This window comes from Rhipicephalus sanguineus, chromosome 3 (assembly GCF_013339695.2).
Source record: "Rhipicephalus sanguineus isolate Rsan-2018 chromosome 3, BIME_Rsan_1.4, whole genome shotgun sequence".
NCBI classification, from domain to species: Eukaryota; Metazoa; Arthropoda; class Arachnida; order Ixodida; family Ixodidae; genus Rhipicephalus; species Rhipicephalus sanguineus.
The window spans coordinates 205,641,688-205,652,391 of record NC_051178.1 but is presented as its reverse complement, the minus strand read 5'-3'; the positions used below and the strand labels follow the sequence as shown (position 1 = coordinate 205,652,391).

The 10,704-nt window shown below is 45.8% G+C and overlaps 1 protein-coding gene across 1 annotated transcript in view; it reads left to right on the top strand.

Moving 5' to 3' along the window:
• The first annotated feature begins 2,001 nt into the window (after positions 1 to 2,001).
• The window catches only part of LOC119388147 (uncharacterized), a 79,245-nt gene continuing 70,542 nt past the window's right edge, over positions 2,002 to 10,704 (top strand). The window contains exons 1-2 of the mRNA XM_037655797.2: positions 2,002 to 2,020; positions 9,184 to 9,365. Of these exons, the coding sequence (XP_037511725.1) occupies positions 9,336 to 9,365 (30 nt within the window). The 5' untranslated portion in view covers positions 2,002 to 2,020; positions 9,184 to 9,335. The remainder of the gene's footprint in view (positions 2,021 to 9,183; positions 9,366 to 10,704) is intronic.

The window sequence follows — 10,704 nt, the reverse complement described above, 5'->3', positions numbered from 1 at the left end:
AATGGCGAAGTCAATATGCAGGCGGATTCGCCTGAGTGCCGTCTGCAGTTATTGCAGAGCTCTAAATATATAGTGTCTATTAAACAACCGGCATAATCAGCCAAGCAGCGTGAAACACAATATTCAAACGCATTTAACTTTAAATGCCTACACACCCAGCAGTAAAAGTCGCGCAAGAGAAAGTTTGAAAGCCTGAAGCCATAACATTAGCGTCGTTAACTCGCTCCTCGGTTTCTCGCATCAGTCATACGAGGTTAGAGAACCTTAGAACACTTGCTACACAAGCCCACTGATTCGACTTGACTGCGCTACATGTAAACGAAGCTCGCGTTCACAAACAGCGTCGCTTTCTATCTCCCTAACTGCTCCCGCAATTAGGACGTCCGCGAAGGCCGCCATCAGCGCGGAATCCGAAAGCGAGGTAGCCTTATACTCTTTCGCGCATGAAACGACGAGAATTCCTCGCCACGCCACATCCGGAATGACACGCTCGAGACGACGCAGAAGATACGACCAAAATAAGCGGACTGAGTGCAACGTCACCGCACTATACGTGCCAAGTCATTCACACCAGCCTTTAGAGTAGAGGTCGCAAACTCACCTCAGCTAGCGGGCAGCAGTCACGAAATTTAGTCCCGCAAGGGTCGGGACAGTGAATACGGTTGCAGCGGGGAAGGGGGCGGGGAGAGTTTGTACAAAATGTCAGTAAACGTTGCCATTTGAAAAAGGGCCTTTCCCCTATCTCATACATGGGTCATTTCTGAAGTGGATAAGAAGTTAGGATTCGAGAAACGTACTCCGGAGATGGAGGCAGTCTAGAGTTCCTTCTCGCGGCCAACAACATGGCCTTCGGCAACCTCATGCCACTACAAAGTCACCTATCGAGCCAAAAACATTAGAAGAGTAACCAGTCTGTCGACCTTGCGCGCCAAGTTCCTTTCTGGTGCGGACAGCTCTCTATTGCGGGTTGAAGGCTCATGAACGTACTTGTTTTTTAAAAAATTTAAAAAAGAATATGGGACGAAGACACTCATGTGCTGGCGGGCCGATAGGTCAAGGCGCCGCATGCGGCCCGCGTGTTTAGACCCCTGGTTTAGAGCGAGGCCTTGATGCACCAAAACACCCACGCCTGTGATGGATCTGTAAATCTGCATGTAGAAGCTGACGCTCATCCGTCATCTCAGGCCAGCTATTACCAAAAAACTAACTACGACTACCGTTTGTGACGCAAGTTCACCTTAAAAGTCCCAATCGAGTTATCGCACACGGAAGCGACATCAAAATCAGAAGCGTAGGAGGTCGCCGATTTCCTTGGTTACTGTTATAATAAACCAGCACCCTTTGCCGCAACTTTCCCGAGAAAACCAAATAAGCTTAACCGATTTGCCCCACGTATTCGGTGCGCCTTATCTCGTCGACAGCGTCTGCAACGAGTTTCGTAAGTTCGTTAATCGAATTGTTCGCTTCTTTACAACGATCGTAGTATCTAGTGCTCCACGGCAAAAGGTGAACGGGGCGCCGTGTCCTGCGGGGGCGAAGTCCACGAGCAGTACCTGGCCCGTACGCGCCGTCGTCGGTGTGGTGGTAGTATACGCGCGCGCGGTCGAGGCGCATGCGCTCGCCCCTCCGCTTCCTCGCCTTCTCCTCGACGGTCGGGGCTCGGGACGCGCGGGAGCGCCGGGAGCATCCGGCCATCCCACTCGCGGAGAGCAAAAAGGATGCTCCGCAGCCGAGCGCCGCACTGTCGGGCAGCCGCACTTTAGTGAGAGACCGCAGAGCGCGCGCTCTTCCTCCCTTTCTCCTCCGACTCCCGCGAAATCCTTTTTTCGCGGCGCCGTCCGCTCCTTGAACAGCTGGACGCGAAGGAGGAGACCTGTTGCTTTCCTTGCTCGGCCCGGACGGCGACTTGGTGCCAAGTGTGCGCGCCCGTGCGCTTTCGCCGCTCTCGTGGCACCCGACTGACTTCAACGAACAGGGTGTAGCTGCTACTAGGCAACACTTCTTCTCGGCGGCACCCACGGTAGGTACACTTTACCAGCAGACTGCTGGATAAATCGCATTAATGGAAAACGCTGCAAACTGTGCGCAGCTCATTTAGTTGCCCCATTTGTATTTGCAATTTATCCGAAAAAAAATGCGGAAAAGGTTGACGTCCTCGATCATCATAGAAAAATATTTCAATCACGGTATTTTACTTGATTTTGTGCATGGATTGCCTAAGCGAAAAGTAGTAGCCACTACAATCCTCGCCTCCTGCGGATACTTTTTAAATAGAAAATTGAACGGAGACGCAGCCCCTTGCAACAACTGCTTCGATACTTCGTGTATGCTTCTAAAGCTACGCCAACTGCTCCTTGCTGCCTCTATAACGAACGAAAAAGCCGTCTTCGAGCAAGTGTGTCGCACTGTTGATTCGCCTACGTCATCAAATTCAAGGCTCAAGAATTTCTTAGTCTGAACGCGGTAAAGGGATGGCGAGCACCGTTCATGCCTTTGTGCTTGGCAGCGACGCGAGAAGCGCTTTCGAGGGGTTACTCGCACGTTCGAGGTGATCTTTTTTTTTAAGGTGAAAAACTACAATTAACGGGGACAATATTACGCCGACTTGACATGGCGTAAGTTGTAACAATCGCATACTTTTATACTGGAGGCAACGCAACTGTTCATCAGGAAGAGAACAGCGCGAAAAAAAAATGTATCAACACAGCACAGCGAAGATTACAGTGGCTCGAGCTGTTGCGTGTGTATCCGATTCGATTAGAGCCGAAACAATCAAACTAAAACGCCGCATGTTTTGTCTGCATTCCACTGCGCGACGCGGAACGATTGTGTTTTAGAAACTTAGTTTGCAATTTTGATGAAAACTTATCGATAAGCAGCCTCGAATATTTAACACTGACATATGTTTGCTGTGCTGGTATTCTGATATTGAAAACAGATTTAGCGCCAGCGGACGAAGACACAAGGGAAACGGTTGTGTTGGTTTGTGTTGTGTTGTGTTGTGTTGTGTTATGTGATGATGTGTCATATTGTCACTGTCTCCCTTGTGTCTTCGTACGCTGGCGCTAAACATGTTTTCAAAGTTAAATATTTACTTTTAGTTCTTTTCATGCATTCAAGCGCGCTGGAAAAAAAATACCTGCTGTGGCATAAAGATTTTGACGGCGCCGGGATGGAGTTTGCCAACTCCCTCATTAGCAGCTTGCTTTATCGTAAAAAGAAACGCTGGACGGAAAGATACGACACGGACACACGCAACTTAGAATGCTTGGTTTAATTCCTGAAGCGGTACAACTTGTACAAATGTGTGGACAGACAGCTAGGATAAAATTACAAAATAAAGTTCGTGAAAAGCTAGCTGCTACATTATAAGTCTATTTTGTCATCACCGTTAAGCCACTATATCTGCGTTTTGTCTGGAAAATTTCACGATCTCCTGATCTTGCGGCTAGCGTTTCGCGAACGTTAATGTATCATTTTATCTATACTGTCAGTTCACAGATGCGATATTGCTGTGTTATTTAACTCGTAGGATTGCGCTTGTGCGAGCTGCTACTCTCTTCTGTCCATACATGTGCTGCTTCAGAAAACAAACGAAACATTTGAAGTTAGCGCTTTGTTCGTGTTGTTCCTTTCCGTTCTGCGTTATTTTGGGCACTAAAAAGTTGCTGTGGATTACCAGCACGCCCAAGCATGTTCTCTTTCAGGGGCGTAGCCAGAAATTTTTTTCGGGGGGGGGGGGGGGGGCGGTTCAACCATACTTTATGTATGTTCGTGCGTGCGTTTGTATGTGTGCGTGTATATATACGCAAGCAAAACTGAAAATTTTCGGGGGGGGGGGGGGATTTGAACCCCCCCTTGGCTACGCCCCTCTTCTCTTTCAAGTTATATGCCTGGTTGGCTCACTAATAAAAGCGTATTTTCCGGATCTTCGGACTGGAGCTCCTGCAACCTGATGCCTTTCGTCGAGCATTGTTTGACAAATATGGGAGTATGGGTGTTAGCTGATAGTAAGGTGTAGAGTACTACTAAAATAATCCTATAGATAGTATATGCTCCCAACAAACTTGTGCCTACTTCTCAAAACCTGGCAATCCTAAGCCCCGTCGTAGTTATACTGCCTGGTTCAAAAAGGGTGTGTCACTGTGTCTGATTACTATATTTTTACGTGCGATAAAAGTCGACGTTTTTTTTTTAACACACATTCCTTAATCACTTATCACCTAGGGACGAAGCAGCAGCTAGAAATGTATTGCTGAATTGGAACAAATTTGCTAGCAGCATAACAGTACAGGTATTGCAGCAGTGGGCTCCGTTCTTGTCTCTGTGTTCGCGGTGTTATTGTTCAGGACACAAATTTGAAATACGGTCTCGAGTTATTAAGCTACGGAAAACCGCTGATATGGAGCTTCAAAAGTGTTTCTTCATTTATCACTTCTGCAACGTTTATGATAAGCAGTAGATAAAACCGGCTGAACCAGTATTCAGAACAATGCGACCGTAACACTGGGTGCTTTCACAGCAATTTCACCGAAGAGGCAACACGCGGGACATTGTAAACATGCAAATTACAGGAATAAGCAAGGACCGGCCGCGGCGGCTGCATTTTCGGTGGAGGCGAAAATGTTTGAGGCCCGTGTACTTAGATTTAGGTGCACGTTAAAGAATCCCAGGTGGTCGAAATTTCCGGAGCCCTCCACTACGGCGTCTCTCATAATCATATCGTGGTTTTGGGACGTTAAACCCCAGAAGAAGAGGAAGAAGAAGGAATAAGCAAGGAATTCAAGTTTTATTTCTCAGCCATGAGATGAGCTTTATCTGCCCTGTAGTGATATGAACTTAGCCATCAAGATTGTTCTTTGTCTGAAAGAATTAACCAATGAATTCTGTTTCTGATACGATTGCGAATCACGTATACTAAGTTAGTTGCCTCGTAGCTTCACGACCTTAGTGCGACCTTTAGCCATTATTTCGCGCTATTGCCACCCGAACGGCATTGCACTTGCTCTGGCACCCGGAGTGCACCGGTCCAGACCAGCTGGCGATAAAACAGGAATAGAATAGATCAAAATGAACTGCTACGGTACACTGGCCCAGATAGCAAGACTGCGGACTGAAGTACGAGTACGCATATATCGAAAGGTGACACAAGCGCCTCTGAAAGAGCTTCCAGTCGAATCGCCGCATGACGCCTGGCCCGATCAAAACTCCGTGATCAACCAAAGAAAGCAAGATATAACGTTGAGCAATATTACAACGCTCTATGTTGTTATCTGATACTCTAGTCGTACGCATCAGCGCGGTGTACAAAGTAGACAAACGTTGCTAAATTAGCACAATGTGTCATCAGTAAAATTTAGGTTCTGCGCTGAAGCTGCAACAGCATCAGCTGCTCCGTTGCTTGAGATGCCAATGTGAGGTGGTATTCACTGATACCTCAGTGTTCTTTCTTAATATGCGATTCATTGGGCCTCCTTGAAATTTGTGCATAAAACAGGAGAGTAGGTGTTGGCGCTGGACAACCTGGCCTCTAGACCCGCGGTACTAGCTAGAGTAAAAAGCTTCGACAATTTTAAATCTGGAATAATACATTTTGGCGCCATAGCTATGTTTAAAGGTCGAAGATGGCCTGTTCGAACTATTGAATAGAATTATGTAACGCTGACATAGCGCGCTAACCTTTGTCGTGATGCATAAAGCTGCGTATTGTGTGATGTGGAAACTTTTTTAAACCTTTGTCTCCGTAAACCTTCGTGAATTTCTCATACGAGCTTTCAAAAGGTGCGCTGGCTGTTCGTGCGGACCTCCAGAGCATATACACTGCAGCTTTCTTTCGAGCATCTGCAAAGCTCAGTGGAATAGGCTGCTGAGGAGAAAGAGAGAGTGCGTACATATTTAGTTATCTACATTAGTGAAAAAAAAAAGCGCCTCTTGTTTCGCCCGAGGCAAGTGGCCTCCTCAGTCTCGGTAGCCACTGGCCCTTGCTGAGAATGACTATACCAGCATGGACGCATTCTGCACGCAGACCAACGGATTACTATTTTCTTCTTTTTTTTTCGCTCATAGACCACGTTTACAACACCCGCAAGAAAAGCAGACGTCGTCACCTTTTTCTTTAATACGCGACTCCGGGCTGCTTTTTAAAAATACCCAAGAGGCTTCACGTACGCTTGAGTGTGATAAGGCGGTCTGCCTAATGCAAGGGGCTTCTAACAGCTTGTATTCTCTGAGGTTGTTGTTCGGCTTCGTCAGATAAAGTTTTCCACTGCGCGAACCATGGATTTGGTCGGACACACCTGAAGGCCAGTTTCAAAAAAAAAAAACAGCATTGTCGAGTCACTGACTCGAGATTGGCACCTTTTAGCCAAAAAGTGACACCAACCGCACGTACGAAAGTCGTGGTATTGAAACAATCTGTACCGTTTGTTATATTATTATGGTCGGTAAGGTTATTCCTTATTTTAATTTTTCTGTCCCTTCCACACAGAATCCAGACAGATGAAGCGATGGGAAAATGCAATATCATCGTAACAGATAGGCGAAGGAGAAAGCGAGTATTATGAAGAATAAAGATTCTAAAACGGAATTAACACGATGAACCCAATTCCAAAGAATCCGCGCCGTGATTCACTGTCTGCGAATGGAATCTTCGGCATGCATTTTGTCGTCAAAATCCATCGTAGCAGCACTTGTAGCTGGGCTCGTTGGCGCGTACTGAGTGAAGATAATTAGCGTAAATTCGAATTCAGACAAATGAAAAGAACCGTATCAGCGCTGTTCGTCCTCTCGTCTTTGTCCGTCCGTTTCACCATGCGCACTCATTTTCCTTGCTGTAAATCGATCTGAACCAGCAGAACGCGTGACACAAGCTGCTTTTCCTAACGATTTACAACATGCGTTACTGCAACCGTAAAAATTATATTCTGCTGTCATATTAGAAATGAGCTGTATTCCACGATATCGTTTGATTTTATTGAATTACTGCTTTCTCTACGTATGCATGTTTCAGACCTCAGGCGCACCTGCGTGTCAGCGCTTTAATAAGACGAATTTATAAATTTTAAGCAGATTTTGTTGCGGTGACAAACAGAAAGACGGAGTCCATTTTCCGTAATACTTCGTTTAGTGCTAACTTAGAGCTTTAGCTATAGATATGCGCCTTACTTGCGGCATGTGTAACACGAGTAAGCCGCGCGTTCTAAGGCTAAAGGGTACACGCTCAGCAGCAGCCTATGACTACTTACTGTAGAACTATTGACACTATCAGTTTGTATGCTCCCCTCCTAGAGTGTACAGCATTAAACTGAGAAGGACAGCCTGGAAGCACTTGCTTCGTGCTACCCCATAACTCTTCCTTGGGGATGTACTTAAAATAATGTGTAAAATGCACCAGTTTGCGGACGAGAATAAACTTGGACAATTTTCATTGAATACGAACTAAAGCAAAGTCATACCTTTCTTCGCCAACTATTTATTACAATTTTGGCATCGGTATATCACTGCAGTATTCTTAAACGTAAACGTCACTATCCTGCACTGCCTTGGTGCTCAAGGATATGCTGAAATCCAATTTATTTATTTATTTATTTATTTATTTATTTATTTATTTATTTATTTATTTATTTATTTATTTATTTTGACATACTGCAGCCCGATTGGGCTATCGCAGTAGTGGTCTTTATACATTAAGTATACAACAGAACATAATGCAATAGAACAATGCCTACACTAACTCTAACGTGAGCAGCTGCAGGTTCAGGGAGGCGTTAACCAAAGCAACCGAGATGAAAAATGTCGATCACACATTTTTTTTTCTTGCTTTCTTCGTGTTCACCGTACATTATTGATATCTAGCATGACACGTGCACATAACTGCCGCATAGCGGGTGATGTGCAATTTCGGTCTTCCGTGAAAAATAATGCCGTGATTGTATCATTTCAACAAGTGACGGGTGAAACGTTTCGCTATGGCAAACCAGGTCTGCTACATATGCAAGGTGCAAGTAAGTGCACGAGAGAAAAAAATATAGCACGCGCGAATGTAGCAGGAAGTCCCAAAAAGACACAAAAAATAATTCGCAGAGATTTTATGGAATATGAGCGTGGGAAGTAGGTCACCGAGAATCCGGATGTGTCAGTTATGAAAAGAAAATCTAGCGACAGTGGAATATAGATAAAAACAAAACATTCACAAGGAAGAAAGAAGAGAAAGTAAAGACACCAAGGTTAATGAGATCCAAATATCCGGTTTCCTATCCTGCACTGTGATAGGGAAATTGGGTTTAGAAAGAAAGAAAAGAAAAGTCTACTTAGGCATAACCAGGCATGCTACGCAATATACGTTGTGAGAATGCGCTATATTGGAGATGCGAACGTCGAGACACGGACGCGGGTAATAACTCTGTAATAACTCTGCCGATGAGGTCGTTGTTTCCTGAGATGAATTTGCTGCGTATTATTTATCCTAAGAGCCGGCTGTGTACAGTGAACCGAATCTTATTATTTCCGAGTGTCAACCGATATGAATTCATAATCTACCCTTATCTTAAGGAGGAGAATCGTGCGGAGAGGTTGGAAGCGTGCCGTTTCTCTTAGTACTCCATTTCGGTGGCATTAGACAATAATACGAGAGGCGAAAATTGCTCATCAAAACGTTGATCTGTAAGCGGAGGAAAGAAAAAAAAAAGGGAGGGGGGAGCATGTTGCGAATAATGCAATGCCACACTTAAGCATGTGGTTTCAAAGACAAATGCATATACGTTGTCGGTTGTTCAGGCTACGTCGCACGACACTGAAGATAAAGAATAAAATTTTGCAGACTTTACAATAATGTAACATGCAGCGTCGGCACCTTCTCGGCCCGTGGCGAGACACCTGTTGTGCGATGCGCAACACAAAAGCTCTGTTGGTGTTCTTGAGGAACACTGATTTTAACCCAAGTTTGTGAATGACTCTTTTGTGTACATATGTGCGTATGTGACTGTGTAGCAAACCAGGCTAACCTCTCCGGGATTTTCATTAAAGATTATTATCTATGTCCGTTAACTCCTGCATACAGCCAGAAAAGTCGCTCTAAACTCCATCATGTAGCTGACAGTCATACGCGATATAATGCGGAATCATTGTAAGTGACCTCTGTAACTGTGACAATACTATGCGTGACGAAAGCTATGCGAATCGCAGCGGCCCGTCCCATGCCTTGGCCGGCCTGCAGCTGTGGCCCCCGCAGCAGCGGAATCCAGAGGCAGCAGCGCAGCAGCGTCTCCCGGAAAACGGCGGCCTCAGTCCGGTCGTGAGGCTTGACCAGCTCCGCACGCACAACGACCCTGCAAGGCATGCGACTCGACGGACTGGTCTTCATCGCCGTGAGTCTCTGAGTACCCATTCTTATAATTGACAATCCAGGCGCATTTTTGGCGTCGCCGTCGCCGTGAGGTTCCGTATGAAGTGCAAGGGTGGTAATATCGCCCCGCGTGCGGTATGTTCTATGTGCAACTGAATGCGTGCGAGGGTAGCCGACGATCGCGGCTCTGGCGGAGACGAAACGCGCCGCCCCTTCTTCCGTCGAGTGAAAGGCCCATAAGGAGTCCCGGACGGGGCTGCGTGGCTCCGGTAGGAACTGCGTACTTTGAGCGGCCCGGTGCGATCGCGTGCACCCTGTCTTGGCAGGATTCAGAACAGCTCATACCTTTGTACGTGTTGTGTTCTCACTATTAACTTTTCGTTGAAGTGATAGACAGCACGAAGGTCGCTTAACTCGCTGCAGCAGCCACGTTTCCTAACGCCAGTGTTTTGTTGAGTTGCGCCATGTCGAATGACAAAGGAGTCAGCTGCTAGCCGTACTTGGAACAACATTCCAATTTGTTGCTATGACATTAATTGCTTCGCCCTTGCGCCAGAAATGTGACCTTTTTTTGTTCAATTGATAACATTATTCCGATTTGACTTGGAGACAAAACTCCTTACGTTGAAGTAGAGCTCGCCAAAAGATCCGTGCGAAGAACTAGAAGTGGTCAGTGAGCCGTCGCGCTCTGACTTGGAAACGGGGCCGGAAGAGCGCGTTGAGTATACGTCATTCGTGCTGCGGTATAGCACTTAAAAGAAATCGGAAGGAGAGTAATATTCCGTTTCATATTCTTACACTGCAGGCAACGGGGCGCGGCATGTAAGGTGCGGTTATAGAATTTTCACTCTAAGCGCTTCGCGGTGCACTTGTTTTCAATATACCGACGCTTTTTCAGCAATTACTACTTCGCATATTTCACAGCTGCCCGTGGAAGTTTCGCCAAATAACGCACTTGTGGGGAAAGCAAACGTTGCGCAGTGACCGTCGGGCGTTAACACGTCTCACTTCGTTCGTTCAGTGATTTACTCTGGATGAGTTACAGGCGATCGGAAGGTCTTTGAGTAAGGACACTCTCGATGCAGGTATAACAGAAAAAAATGAAAGGCAGTGAGTGGGAAATTTTCGTACGGGGCAAAAATGAAGAGAAAGAGCATACGTAGGTGCGATATATAAGATTATAACAGAGAATCAGCATGAATACTTTAAATAAATAACACTCATCTCACACAGGACGTAAAAAAGAAACAACAAAAGAGGACTTCGCGAATGAAAATTAATTATTTATGACGCCATAACATCATTTCGGAAAATGCTTGCGGATTTTATAGTTAAATTATTCATTATTGCAAATGGAATCA